Here is a 17,136-nt window from a genome sequence, read left to right as displayed (position 1 = left end):
AGATGATGAAACAGGCCCAGATGTTGCTTTCCCCCTTTGATCAGCAGCGCTGTGTGTGTGTTGTGAGTGCATGAGATGGAGAGGGAGATTTATATTGTGGGGAAGACTCCAACAAATACAAATTATGGTGTATTATTACATGGCTCCGATGGTTCTGATTGGTCAATTGAGGCATTCAAAGGTCTGTTATTTTTGAAAAACAGACTGCTTAATCTGTCCTTCTACTGTTTCACGTCTATTTTATTATTCTGACAGATGACAACGTAGCCCATAAACATCCTAAAAGAAGTTCCATTCACCTTGTCTCACTTTACCTTAATCTTTAGTTTAACATTGTACCACTAAATCAGCCCCATTGCCTCAGGCTATTAGTAATGTCTTCAGCTAGCTAGTTCATTTGTGGCATGTTCTACCATTAAACTTGTTAATGTGACATTAACACTAACTAGGTGGGTGTACTATGATACATGTTTGCATTGTAGATCTATGAGGCTCTGGGGGTCTGTACCCCCCGATTATTCTAGAAACTTGGAACTTTCATGTCAATGTCCTGATCACCCTGTGAGGGTTTATTTTGCAACCTACTGATTGGCTGGTTGTACACTGTCCCTTATTTAAACACCGTAACTGCAGTGTTTCGCTGTTTCACACTGTTTGCACAGTTATTAGGCAAGTTGTATTTTTGAGGATTCATTTTATCACTGAACAACTAACAGTGCTCTCGGTCAATCCAAAATGTAAATAAACCTCAAACCTGAATATTTAAGAAAGTAAAAGTGAGGTTTTGGCTTTCTTAGGAATATCTGTGTGCGCATAATTATTGAGCAAATATTAGTGTGCAGAATTATTATGCAACTAAATGAAAAACAGAAATTCCCTTCTTTTCAAATAACAGTCATAAGTCTTCCATTCATTTGGTCTGTCAGTTTCTTAATCTGTTGACGATCAACTTTTTGTGCCGCAGCAACCACAGTCTCCCAGACGCTGTTCAGAGAGCTGTGCTGTTTTCCTTCACCATACATCTCCTGTTTAAGAAGGGCCCATATGTTCTCAATAGGGTGTAGGTCAGGTGAGGAAGGGGGCCGTGTCATTATTCTTTCATCTTTAAGGCCTTTACTGGCTACCCAGGCAATGGAGTACTTCAATGCATGCAGTGGAACATTGTCCTGTATAAAAATCATGATCTTCTTGAAAGATGCAGACTTTTCCTGTACCACTGCTTGAAGTGTCTTCTAAAAACTGGAAAGGTCCAGCTAGCTCATCTTTAATAATTCCAGCCCATAGCAATACCCCCCCTCACCTTGTTGGAGTCTGAGTCAAAATGGAGCTCTGTGTCCGTTACTGATCCAGCCACGGGCCCGTCCGTCTGGTCCGTTAAGAGTCACTCTCATCTCATCAGTCCAAAAAACCTTTGAAAAATCTGTTCTCGGCCCAGTCTTGACCTTTCACCTTATGTGTCTTGTTCAGTGGTGGTTGGGTTTCAGCCTTCCTTACCTTGGCCATGTCTCTGAGTACTGAACAGCTTGTACTTCTGGGCACTCCAGGTCGGTTGCGGTTCTGGAATATGACAGCACTAGAGTATAACGGGTTCCTGGCCGCTTCACGTTTGATTCTTCTCAAATCTTTGGCAGTTAATTTGTGTTTTTTTTTCTCAACACGTTTCTTGCGAACCTGTTGACTATTTGGAACAAAACATTTTATGGTTCTGTGATCGCACCCCAGTATCAGCAATTTTAAAAGTGCTGCCTCACTCTGAAAGATTTTTTACAATTTTTGACTTTTTAGAGTCAAGAATCTCTATAAATTTCTAGTTAAATCTCGTTTTGGCCCAATTTACCTGAGAAAAAGAAGCTGCTTAATAATTCTGCACACCTTGATATAGGGTGTTGATCTCCTTAATGTGAGTACTTGCTGTACCATACCCAATGACTCATGTTCTACAGTTGTTGTTTTTTTCAAGGTCACTAAGTACTATCTAGGATTTTAATAAAAGTACATACCTCTTTTGCATTTTATTGTAAGGAGCTTTTAAATTGTCATGCCTTTATCAAAAGGGTTTAAAGCACATTTTTCATTCCCAGCAGGCTAACAATGATCTTACGTATATGAGCTCAGTCGATCAAACACAGGTTATATGCTTGTATTTTTGGATAATTTCTCAGTAAAAAGAAATGGCTGCACATTCAGTACTATTCCCCACAGAAAACATGCAGGCTGTTGAAAAAGATTAGCTACTTAAAATCCTGTTATTAATTCAGCAAACACTGGACTGTTATCCCAGTATCCACTCATGCGCTTGATGTAATTACTTATGTCAGCTCTAAGATTAAGGTTCTGTCCTTTAGTTCACTGAGCTATATGATAAATCACCATATTTGTTTACTGTAACATTCAAGTTATAAAGGATAAAGCACTATATTTGGCATATGCAGTTGACTCTTGTTCTGCATGGCCTTCACTAAGTGTCCAAGCCGTAACTTCTCTGTCTCCTTGCTTAGGCCAACAAGCTCCGCACCAAGACACTCCGCAACACCCTGAACCCGGTCTGGAGTGAGACCCTGACCTACTATGGCATTACCGACGAGGACATGGTCCGCAAAACACTCAGGTACCGCCTCCATCCCCCTGCCCAGGGCTGACCCCACCCTCTGTCCCCAGACCACACCCACTCACTGAGTCTTGTCTGCTTCCATTTGTAATGTACAGTGGGATATTTCTTACATCTCATATGGACAGTCCTGGGCATTAGAGGTTTCTAGCTGATCTAATTTCCTGTGAATATCAAAAAGAACAACTCTTGCCTCAATAATAAAAAAAATGACAAACTAACAGTAAAATGTAATAGAGCAGATTTTTGGCTTTTTAAAAAAAAATCAGTTCCCAGATTAGCAGACACTGTGGCTAAACCAGCTCTGTGGCTAAACCAGCACTGTGGCGAGAGGCCTTTCATGTGACTGCACTAATCTGTCTTTAATGGACGGGGTGGGGTGGCTGGTGCCGTGTGTGCATTAGCACCTTAAACGTGGGAGAGACGCTGTCATCCCCTCAGCACAGCATCATCGCCGCTGCTCACGTGCCACTCCTCACACTCCTCTCCTCACGCACCTCCTCCCACACTCCTCTCCTCACGCACCGCTCTTCATGCGCCGCTCCTCTCACTGCACTCCTCACACTCCTCTCCTCACGCGCTACTCCTCACACTCCTCTCCTCGCGCTCCTCCTCTCACACTCCTCTCCTCAAGCGCCTCCTCTCACACTCCTTTCCGCCGCGCCTCTCCTCACACTCCTCCTCCCACATTCCTCTCCTCACACTCCTCTCCTCACGCACCTCCTCCCACACTCCTCTCCTCACGCACCGCTCTTCATGCGCCGCTCCTCTCACTGCACTCCTCACACTCCTCTCCTCACGCGCTACTCCTCACACTCCTCTCCTCGCGCTCCTCCTCTCACACTCCTCTCCTCAAGCGCCTCCTCTCACACTCCTTTCCGCCGCGCCTCTCCTCACACTCCTCCTCCCACATTCCTCTCCTCACACTCCTCTCCTCACGCACCACTCCTCACACTCCTCTCCTCAAGCGCCTCCTCCCACACTCCTTTCTGCCGTGCCTCTCCTCACACTCCTCCTCCCACATTCCTCTCCTCACACTCCTCTCCTCACGCTCCTCCTCTCACACTCCTCTCCTCACGCGCCACTCCTCCCACTCCTCCTCCCACACTCCTCTCCTCACATGCCTTATCCCGCACTCCTCTCCTCACGCACCTCTCGTCACACTCTGCTCCTCACACTCTCAGGCTTCCCCCCTGCAAGCAGCATGGTCAGCCTCCGCACCTGTGACCTTGGCGGATATGATCATTGCCTTGGTCCCTCAGACACCACTCTGAGATTTACTCACGCCACATTTCATTCGGAGACATGTGACTTTTTAGCCCCATCTTCAACAGGTGGCTGTATTTGGTGGTTGAACCACTCCTACAGCTGTCGTTTTCTGATTCTTATATAGTTGTTTCTATTGGTTTAATATTGAGCTTTCTTTTGGACCATTGAGTCACTGACTGCTTTTGCGCAGATTGCTCTCACCCAGTCCACACAGGCTTAATACTGCAAGTAAATTCAGCTTGAAGAGGCAGCAGAGTGGTCATTAGCCCTCATTTAACAGCAGTATGTGCCTGCGTGTGTCACACGTGGCCACGTGGTGCTGGCAGCTCCGCGCACCGCCGTTTCCATTTCCAAAACGCTTCGAGGTTATTGTCGGCTCCTTTGTGTTGCCCTGTTCATGGTTCATCACAGAGCGGGTGAGTGACATTCCCGCAGACTGGCGACTGAACCATTTCCCTTATCATTCCCAGCAGTTAAGTTAGAAGTTATAAGCAGTTTAATAAAAGTTAGGCTCAGTTAATGATGAGATTTCAGGGCTACTAAGAAGCAGTAGCGGTGTGTTGTCGATTCCTCGAAATCCTGTAAACATTAACTTTTGGTTTCAGAGAAAAAAACTCCTGTGACATATTTCAGTGCCATCCTCTGCCAAGCCCCTCACCACACTGTGTTTCATTCATACGGCAACCTGTTTGTGATGGATGATAATACAATGGAAGACATATGCAGCTTGAAACAAAATATTGACAATGCTCACAGCACTGCAGGTCCAGGTACATTCGTCTCAGTTAATATTAGTCACTGTCAGTGAAAAAAGCAATCACTCGAATATATTGATTGTCTATAACCGGCGAGGAAAGAGGCATTCCTTTTCAAGTCAAATGCAATCTATAGGCCTTTCATACTCACTCTTTCATAATATATGGAAATGGTTGTTTAATAATTCATTGGAGATTTCATTTTGGCGGGAACCAACTGCCAAAAAAAGGGTCCAGTGGAGTGGCTTTTGAACTCTCGTCTCTGGCTGTGTACCTTTCCGATTCATTCTCCGCTTCCCTCGCAGAGTGCGCCGTGTATGAATCGCCCTTGCCAAATCACCCCGTCTGCTTCACAATCACATTGCACTGTCCAATAAATCTATTTGTTTGATAAATATAGGGCTCATCTGCATATCCATTAATCAATACATATATGAATCTTCTGCATATCCAAGTACTCGCCATCGTAGGCCATTGGTCGGCCATCTCTGTCCTCTGTCCTGGCCACCTGTGGTGGAGGTCCAGCTCCCTTGAGATGAGAGCCCTGGGCCAAGATCCCAGTGCTCATTAATGAGGAGGTCATTTCTTCTTCTAAAGGTCAAGCTGCTAATGAAGGCAGGGGGAGGGGTGCCCCAACTCACACCGCACGGCGACCTTAGAACGGAACTCAGGAAGGTTGAATCATGGGCACTTATGGCTGCAGAAATGGGAACAGGGATGATGTATGGGGGAAAAGTTATGATGATTCTAATGGCCTCTGAATAACAGGGGCTCTAAAAAGTTATTCGAAAATTTTTTTCATTGGTGCCCAGTGTGATATCGTTTCATGAGCCCTGAAGTCCCTGGCATGGGATGTGTTGTTGGCATTTGAACAGTAACACATCCCATGCTAAAAGGGTTCTGAATGTACCTTTAACAGGCTCTCTGTTCATACACATAGTTCATTGTAGTGGGCCTGCAGTATTCTTTCTACTCTTGCTTGAGACCTGAGTGAGGTTAGAACCTTTTCCTGAATTAAAGAACCCTCGTCTATCACATCAAGTTAAGGATTAACACAAATGACGCATGGTGATGTATTGTACCATTTCAAAATGCTTTTCTTTTTTCACTGCTGCCTGAGAGAACATGTAGGATATTTCTTCTTCCAACACCTGGACATGTCATGTAGCCTGCAGATCCATTACCAGATCGACCTTATAGCTATGTATGCCTGCACATGTGTGTGTGTGTGTGTGTGTGTGTGTGTGTGTGTGTATATGTGTATGTGTCTGTGTGTGCTTGTGTGTAGGCCAGCAGAGTGTGTATTGATCTGGAAGGACCCACCTGATGATTCACCAGGGCTTTTCTGTAGGCCCGTCTCTGCCAGTTTCCATGGAAACGGAAAGTCTCCCTCATAGGTCTTACTTTCGGGGGACAGCTCTCGCCCTTCATGCAAATAGTTGCTAAATAATGACAAATCTGCGGCCTCCGATCTATCGTCTCTGAAACGCCCACCACTCAGGTGGTGGGGGTTAGGGGCAGGGCCCTCTCCCACCCCCACGCTTACCCTTCTGGCCAAGACTTGGCCCGTGTTGGCGCGCCCACTCTGTGTGGATGTCCGAGTGCTAAACCTTTATTGCGCCTCTCTCACATGGCACCGCATACGGAAGGCAGCAGGACGACAGTTGAGAAGAGCCGGCCATAAAAACCAGCTGGCCGGCACTAGCAATACAAACTGTGCCCTCAGTTCCTATGAATGGCAAGATATCACTCACCATGCTGCATTTCTGGGCTGCTACCAAACTTACTGTTTCGGTCTCAGGGAGGCGAAGGACAAGTTCAGTCAGAGCCTTTTGATTCGTTTTATAATCTCTGTGTTGCCAGAGTCTAGAAGCTATTGTGAGCAGTGCCTTAAATGGAACAAGTTCCGAATATACAAACGCAGGTAGTTCGAAAATGTGCTGTCAGATGTAAAATTTGCTCTGACCAATACAAATAACATAATTATGTTGTGCATTGCGGTAGTGTTGAAGTGAAGCACAAACCACAGCATTTCACTCTGCCCCTTGGGATACTCTCACCCATTAGACAATATGTTGTGTCTTTGTACTGTAGGACCATAAAAACTTATGGCCACCTTTTAATGCAATAGTAAGAATTTCATCAGTTACTTGCTACCGCCTTTGGTTGGCTAATGCCCTCAGCTTAGCTCAGCTGATTTATGGATATGTTACCCTGTTTACAGATTTATCTCAGCTGTCAACAGCGCTGACCAGCACGGTACCTCCTATTGATTTTTGCTGAGCTATGAGTGCACAGAATGGAGATTTATGCTTTGCCGCTTCAGTTTGGAAGCCTTCGTCTCCAAGGTGATGCTGGAAGTTGCCAGCCCCCAAAGCAAAGCATTCTGGAGGCGGCTTTGGGCCCGGCTGACATGAACATGGTTGCTGGCTTCTCCCACACGGCAGGACACTTTTATGCCAACGTCCACGCATCACGCTCTCGCCACCAAGCCTGCACACACCCCCTCCCACACACCGTTTCAGAGGAAAAAAAAGCCCTTGAGAGGAAAGCAGGCAGCTCGACAAGTCCGGGAGACAGAGTCCTGCCTCTCCGCCCTCCCTCCAGAGAGGGTAACCTCAGACGGCGGATGACGTGGCGGTAATAATGGCTGTTGGAGGCACAGGAAATGTGCGTGAGGATGTCCCCACGCGGCGATGTAGGATCCCTCACGCCTCCAAGGCGCTGCCTCAGCTTTGCCGAGGCGCTGCCTCGCCATCGTATCTCGATTTGTTCCACCTCGTTATTCACTGTCCCTCACACCCCTCCTGGCTGGGCTGAACACCGGGGTGGCACTTTAACGGCTGGCTGTGGCCAACTTCAGCTATAGGCCTCTTGGAAAAAGTTCCGCGTTATCTTCCAAAGGCGTCTCCAGTGGCCGCGGTGCTCCAGAGGATCCGCAAGCCTCCCGCCAAAGCGAATTAGCTGCACGAGTGCCTCGCGCTGCTGTGAGCTCATATCTATTGGCTTTCTTTTAAATTAGCCTTTCAGTACATTAATAATGCAAAAAACGCAGTTCATTACCACATTTTCCTCCCTAGGAACCTACAGGATGAGAGTGAAAAGAGGCAGCTATTGTGATTTGGGCCCGTATCAAGAACGCAGTGGTAATTTTACTGTGACTTGCCCCTGTTTCCAGAGCACAGTGATTTAACTGTGTTTTACCCCCGTTTCAAGAGCACAGTGGTCATTTCTTTGTGCAAATGAAGTGATGGTGAAGACTAACCCACAATTAGGTGGCATTTCTCAGCAGTGCGGATCCCAGCCTTAGATGACCCTAAATGATAAGCTCTTATACAAATATGCATACCTAGTCCATTTTCTATCGAAGCTTTATTGTGACATGTTCAAATTCATATGGGCTATATTTGCATGACTATGAATGTTAATCACGGAAAATATATATTCGCATCAGCAAACCATTAAGTACCAATTTTAAATGTTTATAGTAGAAAATTAAATCTGTTCTGCTTTTTAGCACCTTTTGCCTTGTAATTATCTGGCCCTCTCTCTAGATGTGGTGAGACCTTATGGTAGCATTATGGGATCACGCAGACCTCTGATTCGCATAGTCCTTCACTTCTTACCATTAGCATGTAAATTAGTACTTTTCTCAGAAAACAATAGCTCATTTACAGTCAGGCCTCTCTCACTAGACCTCAGATGGCATGACGGATGTTTCTGAGTAAATGTAATGGATGGCTTTTTGCATCTGGATTGAAAGCCGTGCAGACAGAAGGTACGATTTGCTGACGCGGCTTCCTGTCAAACTCTCTTCCAAACATTCAGAAATAAAACACCACACGAAGAGTAATTCAACACATTTAAAAGTCCACTTTACACTGCGCAAGACTGTACTGGACTCTGTAAGAAACCTGTAAGAATTAGTGCGTTTCGGTACTGGCGATGTCACTGTGCAGTGTGCATGAATATCCCATCCAGCTGATGTCTCAGAGTACAGCACTATTCAGAAACTGTTGTGTGCTGTCCATGTTGGGAAACTTTCCTGGAGACCTATTGTGAGGCTGGGTGAACAGGCTGAGGGAGTGGGTGATTGCCTTTTTGATACATTGGAGTGCTACACGCACCATATACAGACTCACACACACCACACATACGCGGCTGTGCGCTCACTCAGGTGCCCTTGGACCTTATGAATAGCAATGAGCGAAAGCACATACATACAACTGTTCAATCTTCCCTACAGATGGGTGGAAATCCAGTGTTATGGATATACGGATATGTGTGTGCGTGTGTGTGTGTGTGTTGTGTGCATGCATGCAGGAGTGTGTATGTGTGTGTGTGTGTGTGTTGTGCGCATGCATGCGGGAGTGTGTGTGTGTGTGTGTGTGTGTGTGTGTGTGTGTGTGTGTATGTCGTGCGCATGCATGCAGGAGTGTGTGTGTGTGTGTGTGTGTGTGTGTGTGTATGTTGTGCGCATGCATGCAGGAGTGTGTGTGTGTGTGTTGTGCGCATGCATGCGGGAGAGTGTGTGTGTGTGTGTGTGTGTGTTGTGCACATGTATGCGGGAGTGTGTGTGTGTGTGTATGTTGTGCGCATGCATGCAGGAGTGTGTGTGTGTGTGTGTGTTGTGCACATGTATGCGGGAGTGTGTGTGTGTGTGTGTGTGTGTGTGTGTCTGTCTGTGTGTGTGTGTGTGTGTGTGTCTGTGTGTGTGTGTTGTGCACATGTATGCGGGAGTGTGTGTGTGTGTGTGTGTGTGTGTGTGTGTGTGTGTGTGTGTGTGTGTGTGTGGCAGTGTGACAGGTGACCATTCTAATACCCTGAAATAGAGAGAGAAAGGGCTTGTGCACCGTCACAGCTGAGACAGTCCCCACATGCCCTCTCATGTGTAATGGAGAGGGACGAGGAGACAGACAGCCATGGCAGGCGGACGTCTCCTTATTCAGACAGCTGCTGCCACCCTCACTAAAGGTAGATAAGAAGTGATGGTAATGAGTAGCTCAGTGGCTACGCATGCATGCTCCATCTGTCTGTACCATCAGCATCTGTCTGCATTCTGGAATATGGCATATTGTTTAACCTCAGCACAAAATCTAGTTAGTCAGACCAGTTAGGTCAACAATTCATCAAAATGTACTTGCATGGGATACTCATTCACTGGTGAATTTGGTCCAACTTTGACATATCAACTAAATTTGGATTAAATGAAAAAAGAAGTAGCAAATCATTCTTTAATCTACTACAGTGATATTAGTGCATTGTCTTGTTTTGACTGGGGATGCAGAATGAGCATCTTGATTTCATCCTTGTTTTATATTTGATTAGAGCACTTGTGACCTTTAGTGAAAATAAATATTTATGGAATAGCTTCTTAATATATCTCAATATTGAATATTTTATATTTATTGCTACAACATCTGAAATACTTACAAATTATATTGACATTTCAAGTAACAACCTTCACTTAATGTTTGAAAAATGATTCAGAAAATGTGTTACACAACCATTAAATAAATATTAAATGTTTGATCCTTCAGTTATCGATGATTGAGCCAAATGTGATAACACTGTGGAGGTTGAGTTCTCTTGTTTCAATAGTTTTCAAAAGTTTTTTGGAAAAACTTGAATATTTGCTAAAGGTGTGGAATTTGTAAAACGGTTTTGTATAGATAAATGCAGCTCTCAGTTAAGAGCTGAAATGTGTACAATATTCATGGGACATCTCATTTTCTAGATCTGAAGATTCTACTAGGGACTAGTAGTTTTTCTTTTATTTTTGTATCTTGTGGTTTTGTGATATCTGATGCAACACATGTTCTTGAACTAAAGGATTTGTTTTCTGAGTTGTAAAACAGGTGGATTACATATAATCTCATTTACAGTGAACTTTTTTTTCTGATTGGATTAAATGGATGCTCTATTTATAAGTAGGTCTGTTGTCTGTTCAATATTTCTAGCTCCAGATCCAACCGTAAACCATGAAAGAACAGAACAATATGATTCCTAGAACCACTTCAGTTGATGGGGCTCTTAATTGGCATAGCACACAATATTGTCGATGTTGCAATATCGGCTTCCCCAGTACTGATATCACATGATATCAAAAGGCTGAAATATGCAAATTAGCTCTCTAACGCATCATATAATTCGTTCTTGTGCTGTGAGCATCATTGCTAATCCATCTGAGCATTTTCTGGGTGTTTTGATGAATTAATGCATTTACATGATCCAACATTAATCATTTCACAATCATAACACATCTATGTATATCCAGCCTTATATGGTCACCACTGTATTTTTAATATATTGCTAAGCATATCACTATTGCAATGTGTCGCAATATACACGCAATATCGTGTTTTGCAGCCCAGTTTCCCAACGACATCGGTGCCCAGGAGTCCGAGGGAGCAGACTTGGCCGCGCTCTTGTTGAGTGGGATGGATGATGGCACAGGGAGAGTATAAGTCCTGTTGACTTCGAGCGATGCCAGCCAATTGTGGGCATCTGTTAGGTCACAGAACTGGGCAGTTAGTACCCCCCCACCCCCCCCAAGCATGTTCAGCTATCCAACAACAGTGCTTGAGAGACGCGGCGGGTTGGTAGCCATCATGCAAGGCTCATGTAGAGGGTGGGAACTGGCAGTGACTAACACTGGTGGGAAAACTGGGTACAAAATAATAATGATTAATAAAAATTTTGTTACATGCACCATCTGTACAAATGGTAAAGTAAAAATGGTTCAGGGCTGCGTGTGCCAAATGCATCACAGCGGAGCCTCATAAGACACTAGAGAGAGGTGATCATTTGACTGGTGTCTCTGACTGTTAAGATCATCTTAAAGCTGCAAGACTTGTGAAAACTCCGCTCTGGAGAATGTCTCTGTTCTTTGTGAATAATTACTCATATCCAGCCAGATGTAATTATCCGCTATGCAAAAAGTAAACAGGCATCTTCCTTCACACATTAATTGGTCCCGCTTGAAACAGCAAATAGCACCAAAATCTCATTTCACAGTGAACAAGTCTGATATGAATAAAAGTTTACACTAAACACATTCTTCCAAGTAAGTGTTAGGAAAAGTAACAGTATATTTATTTGCCATGGGGTCACAACTGTAGATTGAATCACCCATTTTTTATTGTTCTTTATTGAGCCCAGGGTATAAACAAACACATTTTTTATGTAGTTAAACAGGTTCCAGCAGAATACGCTTTTGGTCATCTTCTCATATCAACATCATCAGCAAATCTTTAATGTATTCAATTGCTATTTTGCCAGATGCACACTGATGGTTTTATACCGAAACTGTAACTTCTTTCATCATAAATGTTTTTTTTTGTTTTTTTTATCCCTACATTTAGTGTATAAGTGACAGAATTCACTCTGATATTATTTTAACTTCCCTCTTATTGGCTGTAATGTGGTGCAGCATGTAAATAATTCACAGTGAGAGCCAGGCTAAGGTTTATGCACTACACAGCGGGGCATGTTGTCACACTGTGTTACAATTAAACCTGTACAAGAAACAATAGAAGTTCATATGTTCCCTGCACACATTTACCAAAGTATTTTTGACATTTGTGTCGACAGATTCATCAGAAATGTACTATAGATACCATGTAAATAAATTATACTTCATTTTTATCCTGCTGCTATTTGATTTTTGGTCAAATCTAAGTGTGCCACATGTGACTTGGCCAAGGACAAGGACGAGTTATGTCACAACTAACAATATTTGGATAATAATAATGGATGCCGATATTTTTATGTATATAGGCTCATTTGGCTCAAGGAACATAGAACTGTATTGGATGAATTGTGTTTGTATCAATTTACCAGACATTTTAGTGACTGTTACAACCTATGGGGTAAGTTGAAATTTGCTCCACTTCTGGCTAAATAGTTTAGACAGTCAGTGCTGGAAACAAAGCTGGCATGTTCCTTTGTAACAGAGATGTGCAGGATTCCTGCATTGAAAAATAGTTAATCTTGCTCAAGTAGATTTAAAATCAAGAAGTGTTAGGATGTGAACGACACTCCCTTATGTGAGCTAAGATTTCCATATTCAAAAAGCACTTAAAGGTCAGAACCAATCAGCTACAAATTCGAAACATGACCAACATTCAAAACATTTAAATCCTTGTCTGGGTTTGTGCTAGAAGAAAGGGAAATGATGAAGGGAAGTCCAGCGATGGCTGTAGTCTTGTCGTCCAGTCTGCTGTGTTACTCGAAAATGCTGCTCCTTATTGAAATTGGATTAACAGAGCCATGAATGCGTGCTGAGCTCCTGTGGCTGTCTTGTTTAAGTATGCCTAATTACATTATTGACTTCCAATACCCTAGTGTCCCTTTGCAGTCTAATTTCGTCTAATCTCGTCTCCCTTTTGGTTGCCGCTCTCACCCCCGGCAGGATTTCGGTGTGCGACGAGGACAAGTTCCGTCACAACGAGTTCATCGGCGAGACCCGCATCCCCCTGAAGAAACTCAAGCCCAATCAGACCAAGAACTTCTACAACTGCCTGGAAAAGCAGCTGCCTGTGAGTATCCCATGATTCTCAGGCCTGTCTACGATTGGTCGCAAAATCTTTTTTTGTCACAGCCAGATGATGGGTCACGGCAGGTAACTTCAGCCGATAGGCCTCACAGAGATGCATATCATGTTCTCGAATGGATTATTGATACTCTCGTGACTGCACTCTGAGCTAATCAGAAATTGATCGGCACCTGAGCTGCAGCCCGCATTTCATCCGTCTCAGCAGAGCACTGGAAAACACACTCTGTTCCAGCTTCGCCGTGTTGACGAAGACCAGCTCAGGATGGAGCCAGCCAGAGTACTTCCTTCAGGCCCTCCTGCAGCTGCCCTGTGCTCGGCCAACCCCCACATACACACACCAAGCAGGTCCACAATAACACACCACCCGTTATCCTTTCATGAAAAAGCACCTGCGTCCAGAGGCTTTCCTGTGTTGGCTATGTCCATGCACCACACACGGGCTGAATCTTATAGGCAGGAAACCACTGCCAATAGCATGAAGACAGATAGTATCTGCATGAATGGACAAGGTGGCTGTTTCCTCCTCTTCAAGGCTTTATCTAGATCAGCAAGGGCTGCATTCTGGCTTTTCAAGAGTCCTTCTTATTATACCAAAGTGGTTGAGGTTTCATATCAGTAAGCATAAAAATGAAATCAAAGAGCTGTAGCTCTGCATGACACAATTTCTTTGCTGCACTTTTCAGTTGTGAGCCCAGAATCTCTTCTTAAACCCAATTAGGAGCACATTCTAGGAGCCAAGAAATATTTTCAGTTGTTTCTGTTTTCAGTATTTCAGACCTTGGAACTTGGGCAGTATATGATAAATATATGGTTTTAGATATTTGTTTGAAATATTTGAGCCACCCAAACACAACAGGTAAGTGATGTACACATTTCCCTAAGTGTGATTGGCACTTTGGTTGACTTGACAGTCACGTACAGCAAAGTCTTGTCCAACTCAAATCCAGCAGAAGAAAATGCCAGGGGAAAAAAAATCCTTTAAAAAATGTCTCATCAGTAAAGAGCATCATCATTCTTTGGCTGCCAGTTCATTATAAATCACTTACAAAGGCTGATTGATAGTAGTTACAAGATAACCATCAAACTGAGTAGACAGGAGCTTTAATGGAAGTGTATTTTTTTATGCTATATGGTTAACAAAATAAAGTCCAGCACTGCATGAGAAACAGCTGACGCTTCTGGTGAGCTGGAGTTTACAACAACCGAGGCTGAAAACAAACCAATACATTTGTGAGTGCGGACGTCCTTTCAAAGAACCATTGTGTGAAATATTTCATTTGAAGGATTTCCAGCAAAATACTTCAAAAAGAATAAATGAGAGGTTCTTAGCCCCTGATTACATGGCTCTGAAATTTTAAAAACGTGGTTCTGGCACAGTGGGAAACACAGAGCATCTCGCTGGCTATGCTTGTTGCCTTGGGCGTTCAATGTTACGGTGACTCTCCACTGCAGCTTTCGGCAATACACAGCTACCACAGACAACCGTAGTGCCTACACAATGATCTGCTGAAGCTCAGGTAAGAAACATGTGCAGTAGCAGGTGGATTTGGAGGGAGAAAATGGCATCAGACATCATAACATGGACAAGAATCATTCCCGGTTTGAGGGACCTGTGATACCCAGTGTGGGGATATTCAGAAGCCACCTGCTGACAGATATACCTTGTTGAACACAAAAACATAATTGTCCTCATTAGGTTGTTTTCCTGCATTATTAAGAGCTATAAAAAAAAATAATACAAATCTGACGTAATGGACATTACAGCCATGAGTTCCCTCTAAATTACTTCCTTTTTTCTTTTTTTTTTTACTAAATGAATTAGTACAATTTTTTTTAAGTTCTTTTTTTTTTTTAATCTTGCTGTCATCACTCCCATCCTGCCAGCTGTTTTCCGGTCAGGGCTGAGGGAACTTTTATTTTGTGATGCGTTGTTTATTGGGACGATCACCACCCGTGACACCAGCTCAGACGACGACACTTTAACCTGCAGGCTGATCTGGGATCTGCCCTGAGAGCTCAGTCCGGCTTCTGGAGCAGCTACCGGCTGGCCGAGAAGCACGAGCGGTTTGTTTTGCGGCAAAAGCGCGCGCGTGTTCCAGCGTCGCCGGGGCGACGAGTGGAGACGCCTCCTCCACAGCTAATGAAGTCGGCGCAGCTCGCCAGAGTTACGAACAAACGTGAGGAAGCTCAGACTCAGCAGTCTGGGCCGAGTGAGCCGAGCACTGGGCGGGGAGAGGGGGTTAAAAATAACGCGTCTAGACGAGTAGATGATGATGCTGCTGCTGCGGAGGTGATTACAAACTGCACAGGAAACTCAATCAGCCAGGCTAATCACTAGGAAATGGGGGACTTTGGATTTTATTTATTTATTTATTTATTTATTTTTTTGCACGTACTCCGCTTGAATTGGTGCCTGAAAATTCAGTATACAGTGACCTCACGATCACTTTAAGCTGTACGTGGCCAAGCTAACCGCAGTGATCTCTTTGTCAACTAATCCCAAGAGGCTGGTACATAAAAAATGTATAGAATAACACACAACTAACAATATAAAAAAAAGAAAGAAAAAGAAACAGGTTTAGTATCAAGATTAAACAGCCACCCAGAGGATATAAGACAGACTCCAGACAGCCTATGGCCTTCAAAATGAAAGGAGTTGTATGGCATGCAATAAAAATGCAGGCCCATGCACTCTGCTCCAAACACACACCCACCACCGCCACCTGTTGTACCGCCCTCCTCAGATCGATAAGACGGATGACAAGTCCCTGGAGGAGCGGGGCCGGATTATGATCTCATTGAAGTACAGCTCACAGAAGTGCGGCCTGGTGGTAGGCATCATCCGCTGCGCCCACCTGGCTGCAATGGACGCCAACGGCTTCTCCGACCCGTACGTCAAAACGTAAGTCATGACCTTACGTTTCCGCCACACCTTTTCCTCCCCCTTCCAACTCTCTTAACTTTGATCTTCTGTCTCTCTCTCTCTCTCTCTCTGTGGTTCCCAACCTTAGTCGTGAGGGTCATGTTCTCTGTTCATTTTTGCTTTTCCTCCCTGTCAGTCCAACACCTCTGTTCATTGGTTAATTGTCTAAGGCTTCATGACCTGGGCCAGTTGTGTTGGGTTCATTGTCTAAGGCTTCATGACCTGGGCCTGATGGCTTTGCGATTTTTCACTCACCAATCCTGTTTTCCCTCATTGCTGTGGAAGGAGGTGACCCAGCAAGGCAATAAAACTCACTGCTGTTAAAAGGTCAAATAAGCCCCCAAATCCACATATTGTACGCAAAAGATGCAATTAAGCTCCGTGTCAGGGATGACTGGGGAAACCCCAGAGTTGCGGAGTTATCTGATTTTGGAATATGCAGAAAAACAGATCAATGGCGATTAATGAAGGTGATCAGTGAGCAGCAGAACAAATCCTGTCAAGACATTTGTCTTCAGAAATGAACAGTCAGTCAGAAGCGCTGGGCCCACAGCCAGGAGCTCAGAGCAGTAAGGCCAAAGCTCATCTCCCTGCGATGAACAAAGGTGCCCAAGGCAAACACTCGGCAGTTCCTGGTGATTATGAGCAGTGAGGGACCTTTCCGTCCTCTGCACCTAGACACTTAACCACATAAAGGATTCATTGGGATTTATTTTTGCATTTTGATGATGATTAATACGAGCTGGGCACACTGCAGACGCCCACCCCCTTACTTGCTAATCTGTCATGACTTCAGGCTTTATCAAGGTGTGTGCACGCGCACGCGCGCGCGTGTGTGTGTGTGTGTGTGTGTGTGTGTGTGTGTGTGTGTGTGTGTGTGTGTGGGGGGGGGGGGGGGGCGGGTGTGTGTGGGTGTATGCACAACAGAGCAAGGGAAAGAATGAGAGGTGATTTTTGTTTATGTTTAGATAAGGTACTTGTTTATATTTGTTTGTCTTTGTGACAACTGTGTTTGCCCTCTTCA

General features: G+C 44.4%; 1 protein-coding gene across 10 annotated transcripts in view; it reads left to right on the top strand.

The window, feature by feature from the left end:
- The window catches only part of doc2b (double C2-like domains, beta), a 127,580-nt gene that overhangs the window by 105,579 nt on the left and 4,865 nt on the right, over nucleotides 1-17,136 (top strand). For 7 of the 10 annotated variants that reach the window (XR_014125017.1, XM_081719840.1, XM_081719838.1 and 4 more), the window contains 3 exons: nucleotides 2,499-2,608; nucleotides 13,046-13,172; nucleotides 15,934-16,091. Coding sequence is in view for 6 of the 10 variants with exons in the window: in XM_081719840.1 (XP_081575966.1) it covers nucleotides 2,499-2,608; nucleotides 13,046-13,172; nucleotides 15,934-16,091 (395 nt within the window). In the remaining 4 variants the exon portion in view is untranslated. Of the gene's footprint in view, nucleotides 1-2,498; nucleotides 2,609-13,045; nucleotides 13,173-15,933; nucleotides 16,092-17,136 lie in introns of those variants that run through there. The other 3 variants (XR_014125020.1, XR_014125021.1, XR_014125019.1) reach the window with 1 other exon arrangement.

Source organism: Electrophorus electricus, chromosome 8 (genome assembly GCF_041902795.1).
Source record: "Electrophorus electricus isolate QZ-2024a chromosome 8, ASM4190279v1, whole genome shotgun sequence".
In the NCBI taxonomy this organism is placed as follows: domain Eukaryota; kingdom Metazoa; phylum Chordata; class Actinopteri; order Gymnotiformes; family Gymnotidae; genus Electrophorus; species Electrophorus electricus.
Note: the sequence above shows the minus strand (reverse complement) of the source record. Positions and strands in the feature narration are given on the sequence as shown.